General features: G+C 36.2%; 1 protein-coding gene across 2 annotated transcripts; it reads right to left on the bottom strand.

Moving 5' to 3' along the window:
- FBXO47 (F-box protein 47) lies at positions 1-27,444 on the bottom strand. Of its 2 annotated transcripts, none has more exons than XM_082704944.1 (12): positions 27,267-27,444; positions 24,642-24,851; positions 24,057-24,227; positions 21,009-21,085; positions 18,932-19,009; positions 16,477-16,585; positions 10,884-11,060; positions 9,625-9,771; positions 8,816-8,958; positions 4,225-4,384; positions 1,266-3,579; positions 1-1,218 (listed from the first exon to the last, which is right to left on the bottom strand). In XM_082704944.1, the coding sequence occupies exons 2-11, from the start codon at positions 24,823-24,825 to the stop codon at positions 3,467-3,469; spliced, it is 1,359 nt and encodes a 452-aa protein (XP_082561070.1). In that variant the 5' UTR covers positions 24,826-24,851; positions 27,267-27,444; the 3' UTR covers positions 1-1,218; positions 1,266-3,466. The 2 variants fall into 2 exon arrangements, with proteins under 2 accessions (XP_082561070.1, XP_082561069.1); XM_082704943.1 differs by having other exon boundaries at positions 27,232-27,412.

A 27,444-nucleotide genomic window follows, 5' to 3' on the forward strand; every position in this document is an offset into this window, starting at 1 on the left:
TATCTGTAAGAAAGCCTTTCGAGGGCTAAACTTTTTTTTTTTTTTTTTTTTGGTCTCTGTTTACTTGAAGAATATTCTGGAATTATATTTGCTCTCTTGATGAAAAAAAACTGTGTTCTTGGTACTTCAGCACTTTTTATTTTAACTTAGAGAAGACTATCAAATATAGATGTCTTTTGGGTCATCTTTCCTATCTTAGTGATGTTTCAATAAACCAAGGAGCGTATGTCCATGACCTGATTTCCTACAGTTTTCACTGCTACCTGCTAGTAGAACTGAAAAGAAATCTGTAATCATATACTCGAGTACTGTCCTATTCACTTAAAGAGATTGAGTCTCAAGTAATAATCACACGAAGAGATAAAGGTTTGTTTTTATTAACATAAGATGGTTCTTCCAGTTGCATCTTTCCCTGCACACCTCATGCTTGCTCTAATCTCCACTTAAGTTGGATGACTGTCCTGGCAATAAAAATCTTTGTTCTTGTTGGAAGAACAGGAAGCATGAACTAAGTCATCAAAGGACGGGGAAAGTGTGAAGTCAGGTGTCTATTGTTCATGCTGTGGAGAGCAGCCTGATAAGCAACCACTTGAACTTCTGGAATGATTAAGCTGCTTCCCCAATACAGTAATTTACGGCCTGCATTGTGAATATGATAAAGAAGTTGAGGGATCAGAAGGGCATGAGGAGAAATTATTAAAAAAAAAAAAGTATTAAGGATAGATCGTCCATGGTTTCTTAAGGCATAGAGTATTTATCACAAGATATAAACTTTAAATTAGTTTCTAAGAAAAGAAGTGTCCTCAGTTTATTAGTACGGTGTGTATGTGTCTAGAAACAACAGTATGATAAATATAATGATGTAGCCATGGGCTTGCTTTCTAAGAGAGGTAAAAATCAGCTTCAAATGAAAGGAGATTGAGGGAATCACTTTTAAAAGGAATAAAAGAGCTAGACGATCAGGTCCATCTTCTAATTTAGGAAAAGATATAGGATAAATTATCTGACCTGTTAGCAGCTCACATTGTTATGACTGTTCTAAAGTTAGTCATAAGTGGACAAGCTCTTAGTAATTTCAGGCTATGCGTTTTGCTAATACTCCTTGTTTGGTGGTACTATGAGTGTCTATTCTGTCAATTAAACATTGACACCAGTGACAACAACATGCACTTTTGCCAATTAATCTCCCAATTAAACATTTGATATCACACTTTATTCCTGACTCCATTTGGCAGGCGAGAATTCTACCACTGAACCACCAATGCCCTGACTCCATTTGGAAAACAAAAACAAAACAAAACAAAAAAGCCAGGCTGCTAAATTGAGGAAATTGCAAGTTTGGTTTCAGTGTTTTTATCTATTGATAACTGAATGAAGTCAGTTTACTCTTTATTGGTAGTGAGACAATATCATTTATCTACTGCACCCAAAGAATGAATTCAATTTTTTTATATTCCAAAATTTGGAGGAGGGTGACATAATTCACAATTATCCAGGATAATATAATAATATGTGTAAAAAAATTTTATAGTAGCAGTCACGTCAGTTCAAGTGTACAGGAGATTTAAAACCTGGGTCAAAAACGTGTAAAGTTAAACCATGCTTCTTTTGTAAACCACTGTGGGGACTTGGATAATTCAAGGAATCTTCACAAAGCCAAATTTCTTTCTCTAAGAGAATGAAAATATCTATTGAGTAAAATACTAAAAATATTCAGTATATATTAAAATTTTTACTTTTTCCTCTACTCTTCTTTCCCTGCCCCAACTAATCTAATGGGTATACTGTCGATTTGGAATCACCAGTGTTTTGATAAATATATGGATTAGGCTTTCCAGAGCATGTACAGGAAAAAGAGTGTGTGGGGGGAGAAAATGCTAAAAATCAAGGTATTATTTTGTATTCTGGTCTTCGCCAATTTTTAATCCTTATAATTTAGTTGTGGGTGAATTCTTAAAATGAGAGGAAGAAAAATGAAACCAGGAGAAAAGCAAGAACTTTGTTTCTGCATGAATATGCAAATACTAAACTCTGGAGAAAAAAAATTTCTGCCATTGATGAAATTATAGTTGGACGATTCATCATGGAAAGGTAGTTAACTTCCAATATTTCAAAAATGAAGGTAAGTGCCTTTGTTACTGAAATATAGTAAAATCTTTTATCACAATTTATATTTTTCCCCAAATTTTCACTCTTCCTCTATCTTATTAAACTCTTGCCAAACACTTGAGAATTTCCCACAAATTACACAATTTACACCCCACTTCTGTGGGTAATTTCCATATTTTCTAGTGTCCCTTTCCTTCCTCAGCTGCAGAGGTGAGTTAAGTCAAAGGCTTAGAAAAAGAAAGCCATCCTCTAAGTAGTCCAGTAGGAATGAGTATATCTTCAGCAGAAATAAAATGGTCAAACCCAAGGAGAAGAAAATGGGAGGGCCCCAGCCCCTGATTTCAACTCCATGAGACACTGTTCATTTCTATTTTAATAGTAAAAGTGGTGGGTAAATGCTAGTCAGACTGAAATAGTCTGGAGCATCTTTGGAATGCATTTACTGGAGTGAAACCCCACTCTCTCAGGGCCGCCCTCCCTATGCACGCTGCTTCCAGGTTCCCTCAAACCCCACTCTTGAAGAGAGAGAAGAAAGCTTTAGGAAGAAGTGCAAATTATTTGTGAAGACTGTTCTGGCAGCAGAATGGGTACTTTCTTTCATTTTATATTCTCCCTTATTTGCAACATTTTACTCTAATCTCCAGGAAGGAATAAAAGATGACTTAATTGTATTAAGACAACATATACTTTCCTCTTTTTATAGACTTTTGTCTTAAAGAAGGAAATGTATGTGTGTCTGTGTGTGTGTTCGTATGTATAGAAATATACAGACATACTTATATACATATGAATATATATATACACACACTTCCTTTAGTTTTTGATCTGTTAGTTCACGTAAAATATCAACAAAATATAATGTTCTATGCCATAAGGTGGTAAAAAATGTGATTTCTATGTGCACATTCCAAAGCATCATATTACACTTCTTTATAAAGCATACTAGGTTATGTCTACACGACCTAGGCAAAGTGAACATATAGAAGCCACTTAATGAATTTGAGTCACCTCTACTTACAAAACAGAATTTTCCCTTGCTTCCAACATCTAACACATACAGGTTGGCTCCCAATTGGGCACTAATGCTCTATGTAGTTGGGGGTTAGGTTTACCAAAATCTGGAAAGGCACAGCTTGTTTTCTGGAGAAATCTCAATACACTCTTTGGTTTCCCTGTAATTTTTATATTAATAATGGTACAAGCAATTGCTTCTAAAATTCTGTGTAGCTTTGGAGTTTTTAGGTTACTTAGGTCATAAGAAGTCCCATGGATGCTATTCTTTGACTGTGGAAAAGTAGCACCTCTTCCGATTATTTCTTTGGTGAGGTATTCTTGAAATGCAAGACTTCCTGAGTATTTAGGTAGAAAGAGTATTCATGCTCAAATACAAGACCTCCTTATGGAAGTTTGCCTGAGCATGCACAAGATGGAACAAATTCAGAAAGCTTCTGTCATCTTCGTCACGGTCTCCTGTACGCCACACACAGGAGTGGACAGTAGGGAAAAGAAAATGACAGTTAATTTTTTAAATAAATGATTTATTTGGAATAAGATGTTCCAATTTCCCCTAGTAATAGGTAACAGAGGACTAGTCAGTGATCTTTACTAAGTCAAGGAACTGTATAAGGGCACTGAATAAGGAGTCAGAAGGAAAGGATGCTGCTCCATGCTTTACTGCCTCTAACTCTATGACCTTGGGCAAGTCAAGTACTTTCTCTAAGCCTTGGTTTCTCATCTGTAAAATAGGGTTGATTATCATGTTGGCTACTTAATAGAACTATATAATCATATGTATTGAAACTAAACAATATAGGGCATTATTATGATGATTAGGGTGGTTGGGAAGTGAGCAAGTGAACGTTTTGCTATGCAAAACTGGAACTAGCTCCTTTCAGAAGAGACTCCTCAACTTTAGGTTTTCCATTAAAATCCATGCAAGATTTTAAAAAAGTAGCAAAACCAAAAGCTAAATATATCGTGTGGAAAAATAAACAAAAAATGCTTCTTCTATTCTTGGTTTACAAATGAAAGTCTACATGGAATTCGCTGTTTCAAGTGGAGACTAGAATGCATTGTAGTCACACCTGTGCACCGTCTACAAGCACAATCACTCACCGGACATGATTGACTGGAGCATTTCCATTATAACACACGCGAATGCATTCGCCACACTCTGCAGGAAGTTATTTCTTTCCACGGGAGTGCTAAAGACTTTACAGACCTTTTGCATCATTTTAACTGCCCAATCCATGCAGTATAATTCTTTCTCACAAACCTGATTTCGATATAAAAAGAGTAATGGTAAAGCTTCATGTGAAGAAAACACTGGAATTTAAAAATGGTATTGACAATGATGGTTTATGACTTTACAGAATTTATTACACATGACATCATATTGAGTTTGTAAGTGGGAAATGGTCCTACATCTAACTTTCCTTTCCTTTCAAATGGTACAATTTTAGTGGAAAAAAGTGTGATGTAAATAAAAGCTTTGTCCAAGATTATCACAGCATATTATTCATTATGGTAAGAACTAGTATTACAAATAATTGTTAAACATATAAAAAATAAGACTTCTGCTCACTCATTCATGCAGTTATTATTTATTGAGCAGATGCTGAGAGCTGGAGATACAATGGTTAAGCCATAAAGACAGGGCCTCTATTTTCCAGGAATCTAGTAAGGGTGACAAACAGGCAATTTTAATAGGCAAGAGAACTATGATCTTATCAATTCTCCACCTTGAGAGTTGTACAGAATATTTATCCATTACTTAAAAGATAAAATATTTAGGGGGCACTTAGGTGGCTCAGATGGTTGGGCAACTCTTTGGCTTGGGTCACAATCCCAGGTTCCTTGGTTAGAGCCCTATGTCTGGGCTCTCTGTTCAGCAGGGAATCTGCTTCTCCCTCTCCCTCTGCCTCTCCCCCTGCTCATGCTCTCTCTCTTCTCTCTCTTGCTCACTCTGTCTCACAAATAAATAAATGAGATATTTTAAAAATAAAGGATAGAAATATTTATTTATTTATTTATTTATTTTTAATATTTTATTTGACAGACAGAAATCACAAGCAGGCAGAAAGGCAGGCAGAGAGAGAGAGAGAGGAGGAAGCAGGCCCTCCGCTGAGCAGGGAGCCCGATGTGGGACTTGATCCCAAGACCCCGAGATCATGACCCAAGCTGAAGGCAGAGGCTTTAACCCACTGAGCCACCCAGGCACCCCAAGGATAAAAATATTTAAAGATTACATGTTAATAGTTAAAGCTGGCCAAAAGGAAAAAGGTGTATTTACTAACATTCTAAATGGTCAATTTAATTCATATAGCCAAATAATATACAGTATGAAAACAAACCATATATATAAATAAATAAACCACATATAGTAGTGCAACATTTAGTTATAATGTAAACTTAACAGGAAGGTTTGTTGACTATGTATTATGTGTAAGGCACTGTTCCAGGCTCTATGAAACAAATAAGTCACCTAGTCCTGAATGTCAAAGAGCTCTCGGTCTCTTCTGGGAAACCATTTACCCCACACATAAAATGGTTTAAGAACACTAGTAGTCGGGGCGCCTGGGTGGCTCAGTGGGTTAAAGCCTCTGCCTTCAGCGCAGGTCATGATCCCAGGGTCCTGGGATCCAGTCTTGCATCCAGCTCTCTGCTCAGCAGGGAGCCTGCTTCCTCCTTTCTCTCTCTGCCTGCCTCTCTGCCTGCTTGTGATCTGTCAAATAAATAAATAAAATCTTAAAAAAATCACTAGTAGTAATTGAGTAGTAATTGAAGATGAAGATAAGACAAAACTGAGGCCACTTAGAGAAAATGAATGATCAGCACTGAGATGTTTATCAGAGGTTTTCTAGGAGTGTCAATAAAGGTGACTTGCTATAGTGCTGCCAAAGTAACCTTCCAAACACTTAAAACTTACCATGGCTCTCACCTTCCTAAAACTTTTCAGCAGCTCCCTATTAGAGGATATGTTTAAGACCCGCAGAATGATTGGCAAAGCCTTCCTTACCTAGCCTCTCCCTTCTTACTGCCCTTCCTCACCTCCTCCTCCTCTGCACATTTTACTCCTGAAATAATACTGAGCGGCTACGGTCCTGCAAATACATGCAGTTCCATCTCTCTCCCTCTCTCTCTCTCTCTCTCAGAGGCAATCTGCTTAATTACTAAAATAATATTTACACTGTGAATGTAGTTAATTTGATAGCTTTCTTCAGTTTCACATTTTAAGAAAAGCCACAGAAGTTTTATTCATGTTTTAAGCTGTTGCTTTGGTAAAGATTCTTGTATCTACTTCATAAGAAATGCATTACATCACTCATTCCTCACAACAGTCACCTGGAAGACTATTCTAGTGCTTCTGAAGCACTGGCTGGGGTGGCATCTGTGACGGTAGGCAAATCAGTGAGATTTCTATGTAATGTATGCAGGTACATGTTAGAATAATTTGCACACACCCACCCACCCCTCATCTCCCAGCAAACTAAACTCCTCCCATTCATTTTCCAAAATCTATTTCTGGGGCGCCTGGGTGGCTCAGTGGGTTAAGAGCCTCTGCCTTTGGCTCGGGTCATGATCTTAGAGTCCTGGGATTGAGCCCTGCATCGGGTTCTCTGCTCAGCAGGGAGCCTGCTTCCCTTCCTCTCTCTCAGCCTGCCTCTCTGCCTACTTGTGATCTCTCTCTATCAAATAAATAAATAAAAATCTTAAAAAAAAAATCTATTTCTGCTGGGGCTGGGTAAGCCTTGTCTGTGCTATATTCACCCAGTATTGGCTCCCCTCTGCTACGTCTGTTTGTATCTTTTTTTTTTTTTTTAAGATTTTATTTATTTATTTGACAGACAGAAATCACAAGTAGGCAGAGAGGCAGGCAGAGAGAGAGGAGAAAGCAGGGTCCCTGCTGAGCAGAGAGCCCGATGCGGGACTCGATCTCAGGACCCTGAGATCATGACCTGAGCCGAAGGCAGCGGCTTAACCCACTGAGCCACACAGGCACCCTGTTTGTATCTTTTTAATACACATATATTTGTACTTATCACACTGAATTTATTTATATATACCTTGAGAGATCTCAAAAGACCTTAAGGAGGGTGCCTGGGTGGCTCAGGGGGTTAAAGCCTCTGCCTTCGGTTCAGGTCATGATCACAGGTCGGGCTCTCTGCTCAGCAGGGAGCCTACTTCCTCCCCTCTCTCTCTCTCTCTGCCTGCTTCTCTCTGCCTACTTGTGATCTCTGTCTGTCAAATAAATAAATAAAATCTTAAAAAAAAAAAAGACCTTAAGCAGCTTTTGGTTGGAGATTTGTTCCATTAATTTCCATACTCTTAGAATCTCACACAGTGTTAGGCCCACAGTAAAATATTCAATGTGTTTAAATGAATGAATATTAAATATATCTAATGTTTGTTTGTTTGTTTGTTTTTGAGAGAGAGAGAGCAGCATGGAGGACAAGGCAGAGGGAGAAGGAAAGAGAAAATCTTAAGCAGGCTCCACATCCAGTGTGAACCCTAATGCTGGGCTGGATCTCATGATCCTGAGATCCTGACATGAGCCAAAATCAAGTGTTGGATACTCAACCAGCTGAGCCACCCAGGGGGCCCCCTTTAATGTTTTTTTTTTTCTTTTTAAAAAGATTTTATTTATTTGACACAGAGAGAGTGAGAGCACAAGTAGGGAGACAGAGGGAGAGAGAGAAGCAGACTCCCTACTGAGGAGGGAGCCCAATGCAGGGCTTGATCCCAGGACCCCAGGATCATGACCTGAGCTGAAGGCAGCTGCTTAACCGACTGAGCCACTTAAGCACCCCTACTGCTTTATTTTGAAAAACATTGTAACTATACAAAAGTAGAGATAGTAGCATAGTGAACCCCCAATATCCATTCCCTAGCTTCAGCAATTACCAATCTTGTCTCCTCTCTACTACCATTTATTTTTTTTTTTTTTTTTTTTTTTTTTTTAAAGATTTTATTTATTTATTTGAGAGAGAGAGACAGTGAGAGAGAGCATGGGCGAGGAGAAGGTCAGAGGGAGAAGCAGACTCCCCATGGAGCTGGGAGCCTGATGTGGGATTTGATCCTGCGATTCCGGGATCATGACCTGAGCCGAAGGCAGTCGTCCAACCAACTGAGCCACCCAGGCATCCCTCTCTACTACCATTTAATTTCACATCCTCTCCTGCTCCCCAATGATTATTTTGAAGCAAATCATAAAAGCTGTTTTTAAATGGAATCTTTAAAAAAGAATATAACTCAACAGAGCTGTATAATGAAAATATGGACATTAAGTGGGGTGAGATTAATATAAGGAATGATTCCAAATATGATATTACATTATATATATTTTTAAAAATTTAAATATACATAAAATAGATGTTTAAGGGTTCCCGGGTGGCTCAGTTGGTTGAGCGGCTGCCTTTAGCTCAGGTCATGATCTCGGAGTCCCGGGATCAAGTCCCAAGCTCCCATAGGGCTCCCAGCTCTATGGGGAGTCCGCTTCTCCCTCTGACGTTCTCCCCTCTCATGCTTTCTCTCTCATTCTCTCTCTCACATAAATAAATAAAATCTTTAAAAAAAAAAAAGATGCTTAAGTACTTATTCTTTCAAAATGTTCTGAACATATTTCAGTTCCTTCAGGGAAGCTCCCTGGTAAGTCAACTATATAATGTTAAACAACTTGCTAGAGAAAAGCTTGTTTTTTACTTACCAAAGCCAAAAAGACTATCAGCTTTGCCAGTTCAATGGCCCGTCCATTCACAGCTTTACTCGCCATGAAAGTGAAACAGATGTTGTTTCCACTTAGGATTAGGAGACGTGCATTATTCTCTAGGAGCCACTCACGGGGAACCACTTTTATTAGAGGAAGAACAGTTATTTAGTAAGAAATTACATAATAGCTCTAGTAAACATCATTAAATACATGCAATATTATATTACCTTTTTGGAAATACAACTAGAGCCAAGGGAAAAGCACAGAAAAAAAATGCTATAGTTTTGCATTTACTGCATTCAACCAGAAACAGAGATTATTGCCAAGTTATAGTGGCTTTTACAAATGTCCTAGCAATATAGTCAAAGCATTTCTCCCACACACAGATCAAAAGGCAAGGTGATCTAATTCTATGTAAGCAAAGAAAACTTATAACCTTTAGAATCTAAAGGATTCTGCAGGAATAGAAAAAACTGTTTTCCTTTTGAGCCAATAGGAGAGGGCTCTCTTCTTACACAACCTAGGAGATTTTGAGAATTTGGAACTTGCAAAATGGGAATAACTGAGCTGATTAAATTATGAAAATTTCAAATAATAATAAATATATATTTATTGGCAATTGGAGAAAAGGAAATTGATTATATGTATTCCCTTCAAACATATACCAAACTCTTCAAATATTTTAGAACATTTATTGATTTCAAATAGGCAATTCATTTGTTACCTGTAGGATTATCCTTACAATTTTATAATTGTATTCTAAGAATACATTTCTACTACTCTGTGTGGTAAATATGTACGTTTACCTGATAGTTCATCTACAAGACTGATAACATCATCTGCTGTCCACTCTTTGGTGCCTGTGTCATACAGTAATTTAATAGCATCAGCCAAACCTTTCAGGCTGGATTCATCTGTAGGTCCTTCTATCATTTTCTGCCAAACCACCTGTCCTGGATAATTGAAACAAAAACTAGGCTATGACAGAATAGTTGGCTTTGTGATAAAGATTCATGGATTGTTTAAAAAGGAAATTGGATGGCATTACAGAATCCCATTGCTTATATATGCTACTTTCACAATGAAAAGTCAATTCTGACAACAGTGTAAGTGTGAACGTCTCTGACTGATGTGACGAAGTTTAGCAATAATTGCTACATGAAGTAAAGAAAAGGTAATTTCACCAAGAAAATAGTGCTTCTAGTTCAAAGATAATGCTACTCCTATAACAAAAATGATAATGGGACGCCTGGGTGGCTCAGTAGGTTAAGTGTCTGCCTTCGGCTCAGGTCATGAACAGGCTCCTTGCTCAGTGGGGAGTCTGCTTCTCCCTCTCCCATTTCCCCTGCTTGTGCCTTCTCTCTCTCTGTCAAATAAATAAATAAAATCTTCAAAAAAATTATAATAAACAATTAATGTAATCTTATTAAAATCAAATGAAATCTGATATCCTTCAAAAAGAGAGCATGCTGTATTTGAGTGTCTTCCAAACATTAAATATATCAAAACACAGTAATCCAGTCAATTTTTGAATCTTTACCTATGAGCAATTCTCCTTGTGAATTACACATAAAATTTAATCCCAGATTGGCTTCCTGCTGCTACTTTAAACTGGTTAACTCCTGATATAGGTAATGTGAACCAAAGAACTGCATGCTAATTTTAACATTAATCTAAGCCAAGCTTAATTAAAAAGGCAAAAAAAATGTGCATAATCATATTATGTACCCCAAATTAGACAGAATGTCAATTTAACTTCTACTGTGTTTTACAGATAGTATTATTCCCTTCCAGCAGCAACATAATCTTGAGGTAAGGTAATGTTTAGAAATGAAAAGTAGTGATTTTTAGGTACACCAGAGATGACAGGAATATATTTGGTAATGGCATGTAGTCTTGAAGCTTAAGCTATGCATAAGCTAATGTAGTATATATCTATGAAATCATGAAACACATTTTAATCATCAGGAATGAGGAAACTAAGGAGGTATAAAAAGATATGCTTCCTAAAGTAGAAGTAATTAACATTTTTGAAACATACATCCCTAAAAAAATGGATGCTCACCATCTTGAGGAGATACTGGTCCGAAGATGATATATAATAATCTTGCCTGATTCACCATTGGCCATGGTTTTAATATACGTGTCAACCAAAAAGCAGAATCACTCCGATGTATCCAATGATCAAGCAGGACGTTCCTACAGAACAGTCTTATCCTTAACTCCAGTTTTCGGGCACTTCCTATGAAGACAAAAAAATTGTAAACCATTCTTCCTAGAAAGGCTGATGTGCATATTGGATATGCACACAGTGGATATGGTCAGTGGTAGACATCTGTAATATACTTTGTACTGAAGTGTTACTTCATTTTCCTTTGTAAAATTTTAGATTATTAAGGGACTATTTTTTAAACAATTTTATTGAGATAAACTTTATATATCATACAATTCAGTGGTTTTAGTATATTCACAGATATATACAGCCAGCACCAAGTCAATTTTATAACATTTTTATCACGTCAAAAAGGTTTTTTTTTTTTAAGGTTTTATTTATTTATTTGACACAGAGAGAGACAGCCGAAATAGGGAATACAAGTAGGGGAAGTGGAAGAGGGTTAAGGAGGCTCCCTGCTGAGCTAGGAGCCCAACACGGGACTCATTCCCAGGACCCTGGGATCAGAACCTGAGCCAAAGGCAGACACTTAACGACTGAACCACCCAGGCACCCTAGAAGTCCCATTCTTTTAGCTCGCACCCCCATCCCTCCATTCTTTACTACCCCTGGACTTAAGTAATATTGGTCGCTTAATCTATCCTCTGTCTCTAAAGATTTCCTTTTCCTGGACTTCATAGGAGTGAAATCATGTAGTATGTGGTCTTTTGTGACTGGCTTCTTTCCTTTAGTATGTTTTCAAGCATCCATGTTATGGAATCTATCAGTACCTCCTTCATTTTTATGGCCAAATAATATTTAATTGCATAGATTTATCTCACTTTGTTTATCCATTCACATGCTGAAGGACATTTGGGTTGTATCCAAAGGTCTATTACAAAAAATGGCTATTACAAACAATGCTGCTATTAACACTGGTGTACCAGTTTCTGTGTGGAAATATGTTTTTCATTTCTCTTGTGGATATACCTAAGAGTGGAATTTCTGGGTCATATAGTAACTCTAAGTTTAGTCATTTGAGGAACTGCCAGACTGCTTTCCAAAACTGCTGCACCATCTTATATCTGGACAAGCAGGGGCACCTGGGTGGCTCAGTGGGTTAAGCCTCTGCCTTCGGCTCAGGTCATGATCCCAGGGTCCTGGGATCAAGCCCCACATCGGGCTCTCTGCTCAGTGGGGAGCCTGCTTCCCCCTCTGTCTCTGCCTGCCTCTCTGCCTACCTATGATCTCTCTCTCTGTCAAATAAATAAATAAAATCTTTAAAAAAATATATCTGGACAAGCATATTCTTGTCTTACCAACACTTATTATATGACTTTTTGATTCTAGCTGTTCTAGTGGGTATGAAGTAATATCTTGGGTTTGTCTTTTTAAACAGACTTATCAAAATATATGTGATTTAAATGTCAAGAAATTCACTCATTTAAAGTGTATAATTCAGGGGCAACTGTGTGGCTCAGTAATTAAGCATCTACCTTCTGCTTAGGTCATGATCCCAGGGTCCTGGGATTGAGCCCTGCGTCAGGCTCCCTGCTCCATGGGAAGCCTGCTTCTCCCTCTCCCACTTCCCCTAATTCTGTTCCCTCTCTCCCTGTCAATTAAATAAATAAATAAAATCTTAAAAAAAAATAAAGTGTATAATTCAATAGTTTACAATCTATAATAATATTGGGATGCCTGGCTCAGTCGGAAGAGCATGAGACTCTTGAAGTTGAAGTTGTGGGCTCATGCCCCATGTTAGATGTAGAGATTACTTAAATAACTAAACTTAAAAAAATCTATTATATTGGGGTGCCTGGGTGGCTCAGTGGGTTAAAGCTTCTGCCTTTGGATCAAATCCTGCCTTTGGATTCCAGGGTCCTGCTATTGAGCCCCGCATCGCATCGGGCTCTCTGCTCAGCAGGGAGCCTGCTTCCCCATCTCTCTCTCTGCCTGCTCTCTGCCTACTTGTGATCTCTGTCTGTCAAACAAACAAACAAAATCTTTTTAAAAAACCTATTATATTATTAATTTTTAAAAATTGTGGTAAAATATAAATTTATTTATACATATATAAATATATATAACATAGTTTGCCATCCTAACCATTTTTAAAATGTACAATACAGTAGCATCACTTACATTCAATTTGCAGTTCAACCACAACTGTTTATTTCCAAAACTCTTTATTACCTCAAATAGAGGTTATTAAGTTAGTAAGCAATAACTCTCCATTTCCCTTTGCCCCCAGTTCCTGATAACCTCAAATCTGCTTTCTGTTTTTATGAATTTGCCTGTTTGAGGTACCTCAGTTACGTGGAAACACAATATTTGTCCTTTCGTGTCTGACTTATTTCCCTTAGCATGTTTTCCAAGTTCATCTATCTTAGCATGCTTTAAAACTTCATTACTTTTATGGCAGAAAAATATTCCATTGTATGAAGAGCCAACGTTTGTTTATCCCTCCCTCTGTTTATGAACACCTGGGTTGTTCCCACTTCTTGGCTATTGTGAATAACACCGTGGTGAACACTGGCATATGAGTATCCTTCCAAGTCCCAGCTCTCAATTCCCTTAGGAACACCTAGGAGTGGAATTGCTTGGCCATTTGATAATTCTGTTTAGCTTTTTGAGAAATGGTCAAGTTTTTTTCCATAGTTGTGGCACCATTTTACACTTTTATACCATTTATGTTCTACTTACTTGTAGATAAGACAAGAGTAAATGGAAAATCTATTGATCAAAGGCCATACGAAATAAGTACCCCTTGATGTATTAAGCCAGGTAACACAGCAACAGGAAAGGCTTTACAGAGGAAGTCTGGCAAACTGGGTCTTAAAAGATGAGGAGAGATGGTATTTTAGGGAAAAAAAAAGAGAGAGAGAGAATGAACAAAAGATATGAGGTAGAAATGTGTAAGAGATATGTGAGACAGTGAGGGAAGAGGTAAAGACTATTCTATGTCAAGCAGATACAGAGAATTGTGGGGAATAAATTTGAAAAAATAGACTGGGATGAGAATGTAAAAGCCAGTATAAACAGTTTGGACTTTATTTTGATGACATTGGGGAGCCAATAAAGTTTTTCATCCAGGGAGAGATATGATAAAGTAATTTTGTTATTGTTTCATTAGACTTCAAATCCACCTTTTTGATCCATAATTTGTTTCATAATAAAATATCTCAAGCCAGGGCGCCTGGGTGGCTCAGTGGGCTAAAGCCTCTGCCTTCAGCTTGGGTCATGATCCCAGGGTCCTGGAATCAAGCCCTGCATCCGGCTCTCTGTTCAGCAGGGAGCCTGCTTCCCGTCTCTCTGTCTGCCTCCCTGCCTACTTGTGATCGCTCTCTCTGTCAAATAAATAAATAAAATCTTTAAAAAAAAAAAAAAGGAAATATTTCAAGCCATCAGAAAAGCAGAGATTCCATAACAAATACTGGATACCGGTCACTTAGCTTTGTCAAGGCTTAACTTTTTCCTATATTTGCTTCAGATTTTTAAAAAATAAGTAAAACATAGGTATGGTTACAGCTTCTTGTATATCACTCCTGATCCTCTTCCCCTTCATCCTTAGAAGTAATCACCACCTTGAATTTGGATATTGACCCTCTTGTACAAGTCAGGGTTCTCCAGAAAAAATAGAATAAACAGGATGTATATATATATACATATACACATACACACACACACACATATATATATATGTATATATATACATGGAGAAGAATTGATTTTGAGGAATTAGCTCACAAGATTATGGAGGTCTGGAAATCCAAAATCTGCAGGGTACGCTGGCAGACTAGAGACCAGAGAAGAGTTTCAGTTCAAATCCAAAGGCAGTCTGCTTGGTAGAATTTTTTCTTGCTTGGGAGGTCAGTCTTTTTCTACTAAGGCCTTCAAGTGATTGATGAGACCTACCCTTATTATGGAGGGTAATCTGCTTTACTTAAAGTCTACTGATTTAAATGTTAATCTCATCTAAGAAATAACTTCAGAGAAACATCTAGAATAATGTTTGACCAAATATCTGAGTGCTGGGTATTGACCCAGCCAAGCTGACATACAAACTTAACATCACATCTCCTAACTATGTTCTTATATTTAATACAGGTATATTACCATAAAGAATATATAGAATTATTTTACATGTTTTTAATTTGTATATAAATAGTAACATGTTCAAAATATCCTTTGGTTATCTTTCTCTCAACTTACATTTTGAGATTAATCCATATTAATACATGTGGCTTTAGTTCATACATATTAACTACAATGGTTTTAACTGTATGGATATATATTTTTTAAGGTTTTATTTTTTATTTGGCAGAGACAGAGATCACAAGGAGGCAGAGTGGCAGGCAAAGAGAGAGAGAGAGAGAGAGAGAGGAGGAAGCAGGCTCCCCGCTGAGCAGAGGGCCTGATGTGGAGCTCGATCCCAGGACCCTGGGATCATGACCCGAGCCAAAGGCAGAGGCTTTAACCCACTGAGCCACCCAGGCACCCCAACTGTATGGATACTTAATTCATTTTTCCATTCTCCTGATGAGGGGCATTTGGATTGTTTGCAGTTTTTCATGCTTACATGCTGTAATGCTCATTCTTACACAGGTCTCCTTATGCACACTGTAGGAGTATCTCAGCGTGAAACTGCTAGATTGTAGGAGTCCATAATTTTAAAACTATGAAATATCCCATATACATAAAGGTTTAAAGAATACTATAATGAGGGCACCTGGGTGGCTCAGTGGGTTAAGCCGCTGCCTTTGGCTCAGGTCATGATCTCAGAGTCCTGGGATCAAGTCCCGCATCGGGCTCTCTGCTCAGCGGAGAGCCTGCTTCCCTCTCTCTCTGCCTGCCTCTCCATCTACTTGTGATTTCTCTCTGTCAAATAAATAAATAAAATCTTAAAAAAAAAAAAAAGAATACTATAATGAACAACTTTGTATCGTCCATCCAGTCTTAATTAATAAAATATTATTCATACAGTGAGCCCTCTGAATACTTCTTTCTCTAATCATGTGCCTCACAATCTAATTCAGTGTTTATCTTCTCCTTACATTTCTTTGTCCTTTTACTACATATGGATGTCATGATTTTTTTTTTAAAGATTTTATTTATTTACTTGATAGACAGAGATCACAATTAGGCAGAGAGGCAGGCAGAGAGAGAGAGAGGGAACCCAGGCGCCCTGTCATGATTTTCTTTTAAACATACTTTTGGGGACGCCTGGGTGGCTCAGTTGGTTAAGCAGCTGCCTTCGGCTCAGGTCATGATCCCAGCGTCCTGGGATCAAGTCCCACATCGGGCTCCTTGCTCAGCAGGGAGCCTGCTTCTCCCTCTGCCTCTGCCTGCCATTCTGTCTGCCTGTGCTTGCTCTCTCGCCCTCTCTCTGATAAATAAATAAAATCTTTAAAAAAAAAAAAAACATACTTTCGAACTCTTGCTATTTTTTTTCTATTTTAGTATCTGTATAATATTAGCTGTGAATTGTAGTTTTTTTTTTTTTTACCTGGTTTGCTGCAGACAACGGTCTGCATCTTGCGGGAGAGATTAGTCAGCTCACATAAGAAGTTATACACACGATGGCACTCGAGTCCATCCCAACCTGCCGTTAAGGTCTGAGAATAATAAAATGAAGGAAATATTACAGATGTCCTGACCACCAAATCAAAATATAATTCACCGCTAGCTTATGAGCATGATCAAGGTGATGTGCAATTTTTATCCATTATGAAAAATTCAAATTAATAAGAAAATATACATAAACAAATCCTAGAAATGCCCCCAAACCCAGTTTCTTTTTGGTTGTCAAGGGAGTATCCTTTCAGACCACTTTCAAGTGGTGCTGAATCCTGAACCCTGACAGTATGGGCAAAGTAACAAAGACCAAAATCCTAGAGCACAACGTTAGATACGTGGCACAGCCATACCGTGGTTTAGTTTTCAACAGAATCCCTTTGACTTCCTCTAGTTATCATTTATGATACTGCTTACAAATGAGAATGATCTCATCTTAATGTGACAATTATGAGCAATTACTAATAACATTCTGATGTGAGTGAGCAAAAATTTTTTATTACGACAAAGTTTAATATTTATCTTTGACCCAACCAGAATGTACAGTTAAGCATATATGAAAAGGAAATTCAAATGGCATGCTAATCTATAGTTAGATTTTGAAAAGGTTGATTAATCATATCAATTTTTCTTAAAATAGTTGATCTGGATTTTAATAGTTTACGAATTAATCACATTCCCTGTGCAAGCACGTAGAAGAAACTGCTAACAACAACAGTTACTTTTGTTGAAGGCAACTCAGTGGACCATGGACAGGCCCTGATGGTAGACTTCCTTTTCATTTTATACAGGTTTGCACCTTTTGAATTTTTAATAAATATATGTGTTTATATTACCTGTCCTTCCTCCCCCCAAAGCAAAAACATATCTTGGAAGAGAGATGGTAGGAGGGCCTACGCTACTGGAATCTGGGCACGCAGATGGTGGCTGGCAGGCTGGCGTATAGAGCAAAATTGTAAACTTTGCAAGGTATTTTTTTTTTAAGATTTTATTTATTTATTTGACAGAGAGAGAGAGATCACAAGTAGGCAGTGAGGCAGGCAGAGAGAGAGGAGGAAGAGGCTCTCCATGGAGCAGAGAGCCTAATGTGCGGCTCAATCCCAGGAGCCCAAGATCAGGACCTGAACTGAAGGCAGAGGCTTAACCCACTGAGCCACCCAGGCACCCCTGTAAGGTTAAGTTGTAAATAAGTTATTGCAGTTGATCCTTGAGAAAGGCAGGGGTGAGTGCCTGAGTGGCTCATTCATTAAGCATCTGCCTTTAGCTCAGGTTATGATCCCAGGGTCCTGGGATCACATCCCACATCAGGCTCTCTGCTCTTTGGGAAGCCTACTTCTCCCTGTCTCACCCCCACTGCTTGTGTTCCCTCTCTCCACCTCTCTCTGTCAAATAAATAAAATCTTAAAAAAAAAGAAAAGAAAAAGACAGGGACTGGGGCACTTACACCGCCCCCCAGTCAATTTTGCTTACCCAAAACTTAATTATTAATAATAGCCTGTTGCTGACTGCAAGCCTTTCCAATAACATAGTCAATTGACATATATTTTGTATGTTATATGTATTGTCTACTGTATTCTTACAATAAAGTAAGAGAAAAGAAAATGTTATTAAGAAAATCATAAAGAAAGAAAATCATAAGGAAGAGGTAATACACTTATAGCACTGTACTGTATTTATTGAAAAAAATCTGTGTATAAGTGAACCTGGACAGTTCAAACCCATGTTCTTCAAAGGTAAACTATACATTTAAACTGCTTAAAACAATATAAGATTAATAATATACCATTAATATTGAATAACATAAATAATAGTACTAATCTTCTTTGTTTATAATAAAAGATTAGTCAAAAACTTTAAAAAAACCAGGTAGTTGATTTCTTTTTTTATTAGCTTGAGATCTAATTGACATATAACATTGTGTAAGTTAAATTATATAATGTCGTGATTTTACAATTGTATATACTGCAAAATAATTACCACAGTAAGGTTAGTTAACACATCTACCATCTTCCAAAGCTTTAATTTTTTTTCACTTCTAAAAATCACATCTTAAATAACTAGCAAAAAACTAAAAATTCATTACATACACACAAATGTGTGTGCGCCTGCGCGTACCACCCCACAAGATTTCTAGTCTTTATAACTGGCTGGAAACTTCAAGTATATTGGTATTGAGCAAATAAATGTTTTGAGAAATTCAAGAAAAAAAATCTGAGGTGGCAAACACACTGTTAGATTAATACTTCCTCAAATCTTTATAATTTTATTTTGTTCTCTTTTAGATTATTATTATTTTTATTAACCTATTGAAATGTAGACTACATGCTTTACCTGTTAACACTTCAAAAAAACATGCCTTTTCCTCTTTCATTTAAAAAAAAATGTACCTGTAAAAATATGCCATAACATGGTAATCCTAAACATTGGATAGGAACTGCACAGCCATTGAACTTAAAACAGGAAACCTATAAAGAGAACAACTATTAATTCCTCTTTTACAATGGAACTGTACAATGACTGGACATTCAAATATAAAGGAAATATGCAGGAATATTTTTCACTATTAATTGAAAATAATGAAAAGGCTAAATAACTAGCATTGTGTTACATAAGTAAGGTCAAAGTAGAAATATAAAACCGAGTGTCTTAAAGGAGTTCATAATTTATTTAGAAGAATAAAATAGACACGTGAAATTATTTTGATAATTCAGGTTAGAATATACATAGATGTGAAAATGACTAAATACACACTATATTAGACACTGTGAAAGTAAAAACGATAAATTTGGGAATGATCAAAACAGCTTCTGAAGCATGTGAAAAAAAGCATTGTCTTAAAGTAGGATTCAAATATAAGGAATGAAAAAGATAGGAAAGATAGGTGAGGGAAAAAATAAGGATAACATTGTGCAGTGGTAGGAATGAAAAACTTTATGCGGAAAGAAAGATATGACATACTTAACTGGGCTCAGTGTAGTAGGGAGTAAGACTGCATTGTCAGGAAGAGCCCTAAATACCAGCTACAGACTTTGGACCTTATCTTGCTGAAATTAAGTAGCCACTGAAAGGTTTTTAAGTAAGAAAATTAACTCAATGAAAGGGATTCTTTAGGAAGAATAACCTTGATTCAGCACACAGAATGTCTTGCAAAGTAAAGAAAGATAAGGCAGAAAGATTATCTGAGAAGCTGCTCTAATAATATAGACCTGAACTCAGTGCAAATACTGACATGAAAAAAAGCGAATGCATCAGAAACAGTTTGCATACTATTGAGTGTAGAACTGAACCATCAGTGTTGGATGTATGTTTGAGTTTGTATATTGAAAATCAACACTTATACAGAGATTATGCCCAAACACATGGATGCACATTCAAGTCATAAATTACCATAAAAGTTTTATTTTTTAAATGTTTTAAAGATTTATTTATTTTAGAGAGAGTTAAAGAGACAGTGTGCGCTTGTGTGCATGGGGAGGGGGTGGTAGGGGCAAAAGGAGAGGGAGAGGGAGAGAGAACCTCAAGAAAATTCCCCATTGAGGCCTGAGCCTACTATGGGGCTCAATCCCACAACCCTGAGATCATGACCTGAGCTGAAACCAAGTGTCGGACGCTTAACCAACTAAGCCACCCAAGCACCCTCAGAAGTTCTGTTATTTTAATATTAAAAAAACTTTCCTGGGGCACCTGGGTGGCTCAGTGGCTTAAAACCTCTGCCTTTGGCTCGGGTCATGATCCCAGGGTCCTAGGATCAAGCCCCACATCGGGCTCTCTGCTCAGCTGGGAGCCTGCTTCCTCCTCTCTCTGCCTGCCTCTCTGCCTACTTGTGATCTCTATCTGTCAAATAAATAAAAATCTTGGGGCGCCTGGGTGGCTCAGTGGGTTAAAGCCTCTGCCTTCAGCTCAGGTCATGATCCCAGGGTCCTGTGATCCAGCCCCACATCGGGCTCTATGCTCAGTGGAGAGCCTGCTTCCCCCTCTGTCTGTCTGCGTCTCTGCCTACTTGTGATTTCCCTCTCTGTCAAATAAATAAATAAAATCTTTAAAAAAAAATCTAAAAAAAAATACTTTCCTTGTTTTCATACATTCATAAACAGTAAGAGTAAACATTCAGAAATTATTTCATTTTAATAAAAATCTAAATCACCACTTTAAAGGATTTAAGGATTCTCATGTAGGTTAAAAAATACTTTTATACTCTGATAACTCTAATAAACTTGAATGATATTCTTAATTATACATAAAAATTATTTTATGATAAGTAAAAGACTACTACATTTTGGTGTTTTATAATCTCTGGATACTTGGTATAGTATTAGACTATCATCAATCAGTTAGTATTAATTCACAAAATTCTACTAATTGAAGATGGATCTAAAATGGTCCATTCATAGCTTGTTAAAAAGCTATAACAAATAGCTTTATTAGAAATCAAGATTGTGAACCAGTTGAGAAGTGTGATCTTACTTCTGCCAGTATTTTGTGAATGTACTTTAGTCTTTCCCTTGTGGGCAGCAGCAACGTACATCTTTTAAACAGCAGACCTGAAAACATAAAGAGACACATGAAAAAAATGACAAATACAATTAATGTAAAAGTACCTGTAAAGCACAGCATACATTTCCTTGAAAGTCAAGTACAATAAATCACAGTGGACTGTGAGCTGATATGATTCTGAAGAGGAAGTTTGGGAGCAAGGGTACCAAACACTTAGAATATATGGTGTTTACCAAGTAACTGTGATGTCCACTAAGTGGTATAAAAATCTTATAAAAATGATGAAATTGATATTATAAGATAGATATAGAAAATATTTAGATTAAAAAAGATACAACAACAGACACAAAGATGCACTAGTGGAACTGTATCTTTATTCTACAGAAAACAGATTCCAATATTTCTTGAAATTAAAATGTTCACAAAGGAAAATGCTTTAAGAGTTGTTAATGTAAAACATGGAAAGAATGAGAAAAGCGATTTTGTATTCCTTTTTCCATATAAAAAAATTTTGAATCATAAGTACTTAAAATTTCAGAGGTTAGAAGTTATTTTCACTCACAGAAAGTATTCAGTTTGGATGAAATATCTATTTCTTCCTTCAAAGATATCCTTTTATGGGGCTTACATGTTAAGAATGTATAGAATTTTGTGTTCAGATATTTTAAAAAAGAAAAAAAACCCTTCAGTTTCCCAGTGAGACATGTAACTTGAACTACAGTGACAGAAGTGTATGATCGGTTTCCTCTAACTTTATGTGTCTGTTTTCCTAAAATGGCAATCCATTGTTAACATTCCTATAAGGGCAATGCTACTAAAAATAAGATATATGATAGAAAAATAAATACCTGAATATCATGAATTTCTCTATTTTTATCTTCCTTGCATTTACTTTTTTTTTTAATGTTTATGATAGCTACTTCAGATAATTCCATAGAATCTATGGGAATCCAATTTATTTTTAGAAGTTGCTATGTTTGGACAACACATGACCAGAATTGAGTTTGAAATATAAACCCTCTGTATTTTTGTACCTAAAAAGACATTTTCAATGTTTGGTTTTTAAGCTGAGTTCTTTCCATTTCATGTTTTGGCATCCAGTCCCATGGCAGATCATAGCTGGGGAAGTGTAAGCTATAATTGTATGCTGGTTGCTTTTTCTAATGTAAAACTCCTATTTTTGAGGATTGCAATTTACCATAAAAACCAATACTGGCTGACTTATTTATTTTTTTAACACAGGTGCTCTGCTATACCCTTTAGAGACTAACTTAAAATTTCTTCCCACTAAAATAGAGTCAGATGTAATGTTCTTTTCACACTGGCCATCTGCTCTGTCTTATATGAAGAAGCAAATTAAAATTTATAATCTTCAGAGCACAGAATTCTGAAAATGTTATTTTAATGTCTGAAAACAAGAACGGATCAGATAGGAAAGGCAACAAGAGAAAACGTAAGTACATCAAACATTTACCTAAATAATCAGTCATAAGCCAGGTGTCTGCACCAAAACTAAGTGGAAGTTTGAAATCATTATGTGAATAAAACTGTTTAAAAACTGGCTATTGGGGTGCCTGGGTGGCTCAGTGGGTTAAAGCCTCTGCCTTTGGCTCAGGTCATGATCCCATGATCCCAAGATCCCAGCCCCACATCGGGCTCTCTGCTCAGCAGGGAGCCTGCTTCTTCCTCTCTCTCTCTGTGCCTGCCTCTCTACCTACTTGTGATCGCTGTCTGTCAAATAAATAAATAAATAAATCTTAAAAAAAAAAAAAAAAAGAAAGAAAAAGAAAAAAGAAAGAAACAGAGCTGGAATGCAGACTTAAGAAAAATAAATAAATAAATAAAAGCTGGCTATTAAGATCAATACATATTTGTATTTTTCACTGAATTATCCATATAATTATCTTTTTTTTTTAATCCATATAATTATCTTAATGGTTGTTTGTTTCTTTAAGTGATTGAATCTTGGTTAGGGAGAAAGAAATTCTTTCAGATCAAAACCATAAGATAAGCTCTTTTACTGTACCACTTATTCTATAACTAAGGATGTTTGAAAAAAGATATTTACGATGACAAGTAGCAAAAAGTCACTGCTATGTTCTGTTACAGGCTTTACTAAGTCCAACTACAAATACTGAAACACCTAACACTGTAATCAGATTACATACCTTTCATTTAGTCTTATGAAACTAAATCTAATAGTAATCTTATTAATTTATCAAATATACTTTTATGTATTTATATACACGTATATAGTCTTATTTTATTATCTTAAAGCTAGGCTTCCTTGTGCTACTAAAGGGTAATAATCATTTAACTTAACTAGTATGCCTTTATTTAAAAATTGAAAACATCACCTTAATTTTGGGCTTTATTGCTATGTTTTGGTTAATTATAAGGTAGTTTCATAATTAAACTGGTGCCACTAGTCAAGTCAAAATTAGAATTTTATTTGAGTACATCAATGAATGGGGTAAAAGACATAGATGATTTTAAATCAAGGGAATGGATTATATGGGATTTCCTTTGATAAGACTAATTTATTATAGTGTAATGATTTATTAATAAATGTGTGGAGTACTTTTAAAAAATTGTTTCTGATAAGAGAATAAGTGATCTTCCACAATAATGTGTTTACATTTCTTTTCTATTTTAAGGACTGGATTATGGTTGAAAGAGAAAAGAAGTTTAGAAAAAAATTCATTAGATACCCAGGAAGTATAGGAAGTACATCAATTTCACTGGAAAGTCACCTAAACAATAAGAAAAGGTGACACTGTATGCACATGAAACCACAAGGACTGATACTTTACACTAAAGCGCATTCTCTCATCTTTAAAGATTAGTATAAGGGACTATTATGGAAAAGTCTTCACACTGAAGAATTAAAGCATCATAGAAATAGGCACATTTTAAGAAATATCCCCCATTTCCCACAGGCCCTACGGAATTCTTTAATAAAATCCCCTTAATTAAGTGTAGTTCTTTACTTGTTACAATTCTCATTACATAAATTACCTAGAGATCTGTAATGTTCCAGTATGGCAGAGTCTTGTCTCTTGCTAGGCAGCTCAAGGTTATGAAAATCCTGTAGTAAAAGTCTTTTGCTTCCTGACGAGGTTGAAATATAATTAATAATGTGCTGGCTGACTGTTTTGGACACCATGCTTAGCATGCTGATATCCTTCACTACCAAAAGAAATACATATACATATATATATAAATAGCTTAATTACAAGAACATCATTATTAGTACAATCTATGAATTTATAAGTTAGCTCATCAATAATATACTAAATAATAAAATATATAAAAAAGTAGAGGAAAAGGGGAAAATTTTTAATTGTTTTAAATCTCCTGTTCAATGAGTTGGAAATACTTAGGGATGTAACAGTTAAGTTATAATTAGAGGCATACTTTAAAGAGTTTGAATGCCACACTTTCTTCATTATATCCCTTACCTAATAATGATGAAACCAGAAAACAAACATAATGTAAATACCATTAACATTCTAGCAGAGCCCAAGATGATACAGTAGTTCTTGAGGGGAAAAAAAAAAATTCAAGCATCTATATAGCCTACTCATAGTTCCCAGACCTCACCTGATAAATATCTTAAGATTATTTGGAATATTTCCAATGGCAAGGCTTTAAAATTTCCAAGCGTTGATAAGGGCTGAGAATCTGAGCCAAGGGTGTTGGAAAAATAGCTGCTGGGTCGACGATTACTACGTCTATATTTCTGGTTGGGAATCAAAGTGAAACTGGTATTTATTTTAGATGCCATCCTTTTCCTTACGTAATGAATTTATCCTGGTTAGAAAAATAAAATACAAGAGACAAAGGAGAAAGGAAATTATAGCAACAAAGAGCTGTTTTTTAAAATGGAGAAACTGATAAATAGCTATCTATCTATTTACAAAACTTTTTTTTTTAAAGTGATTTCTACCCACATCGTGGGGCTCAAACTTAGGACCCCAAAATCAAGAGTCACATGCTCTACTGACTCAGTCAACCAGGAACCCCTCTATTAACAAAACTTTTAATATAATGTCTAATTAACAGAGCTCCCACCAATTAAGAGTGTATCTATTCATCTCAAATGATATGAAATGTTTAAAATTCTTTTCCCTCTTAGCCAAATATTCTAGAAAAAGAATTTTAGTAGAGTAAGAGACATGTATTTGGATGAGATATAGTCTAAGAAAATATGCAAAGTCTTTAAAAGATTTGACAGAAAAAAACCAATATAACAAATTCAAAACATTCAAGATCTGTCAATTTGTATGTTGCTTTTATAATCTTTACATTTAAAAAAATCAAAATATCATTGTAGCTTTAAAATTTTGTAGTGAAGCTTTTCTATTTCTTTCAAACTGAGTATTGATATTTTCTTTGTTGGAAGCAGTAAAAATAGAGACAAGAAATAGAAATTCTAACTTTAGAACATTTAAAATTTACAAGTTCTAACAGATTAAGAAGATTGTATTACTACTACCAATTATGTGCTGTGCTGTATAACACAAATAAACAGTGAAATTAAAGTCCTATAAAATTAAAAAGATTAGAATAAATGAACAATAATTTTCCTCCTAATTCCACTTTTGGTTACTTAGAATTCTTAAGAAGGGCCTACACAACTTGATTTTGAAATGAACATTTCTTAGAACTTATTAAAATCACTGATAATTTACTTACACCAAAAAATAATTCTTAAAAAATATTCCTAATAGGTGACTTTGTGTCACTATTGCGCCAATTCAGAAGACATTGTTTTTTGTACATATACCCCATACATGTACATAAAACTACAACTCTAAGCCTTTCTGTTTCTTTTTTTTTTAAGCCTTTCTGTTTCTGAAGTAACAACTAAGACATTTCATCAAAGAGTTACAAATATATCTGACCCAAATGCATATTCTCCTTTTGTCACAAACTTGCTAAAATCACATTGTTACTTACTCATCTAAAAGGTTACATATCAACTTAAAATCAGTTATACTTTGAAAACATGCCGAAGAAATTTAGTTCTCAGTGAAAAACATATTGTGAACCTCCTTTAAAACCATAAAACCATACCATAGCACTTTGCTTAAGCATTCCATGAGCACTTCAATTAAAAGCTATTTTAAAATAATCATTAAAATTACACAAGTAACATATTGCATTGTCAAAAAAGTTTACAAAGTACAGCAAGACAAAAAGAAGGCACTTAAATTCACTTAGAAACTGGTTTATATCACTCCAGAATTATATATATCACAGCTATATATATATATATATATATATATATATATATTCTGACAAAAAAGATCACTGTTCATACTATTTTGTAATCCGCTTTTTTCAATGATAAGGAAGCTATCTTATTCCATGCCAATGGATACTTCTGCAAGTATATATATTTTAAAGGCTGCATGTAAATAAATGGAAAAATGTTGATCCATGAGGTTGTTTTTAACTTTCACAGTAGGCACTTTAAAGTATTTTCATTGTAATAAAATTATCAATCCGGCCTAGATTTGTCCGGCCTGTGAAGAACATGTAAAGTGGAACTTAGACGGGGCCTTTGGGTTCTTCAGAGACTCACTGACCCCTCGGAGCCCCAGGGACTTCAGTGTCAACCACTAAGCGTATATATTTAAACCTCTGAGGATTAAAACTCAATGGGCCCCTTCTTTTAACACCGAAGTCTCCTCTTACAATTCCTTATTTTCCTCACTGGAGGAGAGCTGGACGGCGTGGGGCGGGAGCATTACAGGCTTTTCTGAAAATCCCGAAAAGTGTAATCCCAAACTATTTCCGGTTTTCTCCCTCCTCCCCCAAGAGAATGAGAATCATTGACCAAAATAATAAAGTTTCCATGCCTCCGTTCCACCCCATTCGTTGTTGACTGGTAAAGGGTTTGAGGGCCTTCTTGGTTGAACTTCCCCCCCTTTCAGAGAAAACCGTCCAACAGCAATTCACCACAATTTCTATTTTGTTTCAACCTAAGAAAACCCTAGAAGAGACCCACTCCTGCTAGGGTATGGGCCCCAAACACCTCCAAAGAGCTAAACCGGGGACACCATAAAGCAGAAACTGGCCGATATAAGAATCAAACCACATGGGGATGCATTTTTTTACCCCCTTCAGTCAAGGAAAAGATGAAACTATCTCAAGAAAGTACTGTGGAAAAAAAGTCTCTTTTTACCACAGATTTTGACAGTTTTCCGCCTAAGAACTCACAGGCAAATGGGACTTAGCTGTTCTGCCCCACCATCCTCAAATTTCTTAATGTTTAAAAAAGAAAATTTCTCCTCAAGGTTTTCCCGCCGGGTTGAGGGCGGGTCCAGCTCCGGTCGGCTCCGGAGCTGCGTTCCCGCCTCCCAGGCGCCCCCGTGGCCTCAAGAATATATTAGAATCC

The sequence above is a fragment of the Mustela nivalis genome (genome assembly GCF_964662115.1).
Source record: "Mustela nivalis genome assembly, chromosome: 17".
NCBI lineage: Eukaryota > Metazoa > Chordata > Mammalia > Carnivora > Mustelidae > Mustela > Mustela nivalis.

Coding starts and splice junctions, on each gene's coding strand:
- FBXO47 (XM_082704944.1), bottom strand. CDS start 24,825: ATGGCATCTAAAATAAATACCAGTTTCACTTTGATTCCCAACCAGAAA. Junction 4,385..8,815: donor TGATAGTCTTTTTGGCTTTG/GTAAGTAAAAAA, acceptor TATCGAAATCAG/GTTTGTGAGAAAGAATTATA. Junction 3,580..4,224: donor GCTCCAGTCAATCATGTCCG/GTGAGTGATTGT, acceptor TGTGGCGTACAG/GAGACCGTGACGAAGATGAC.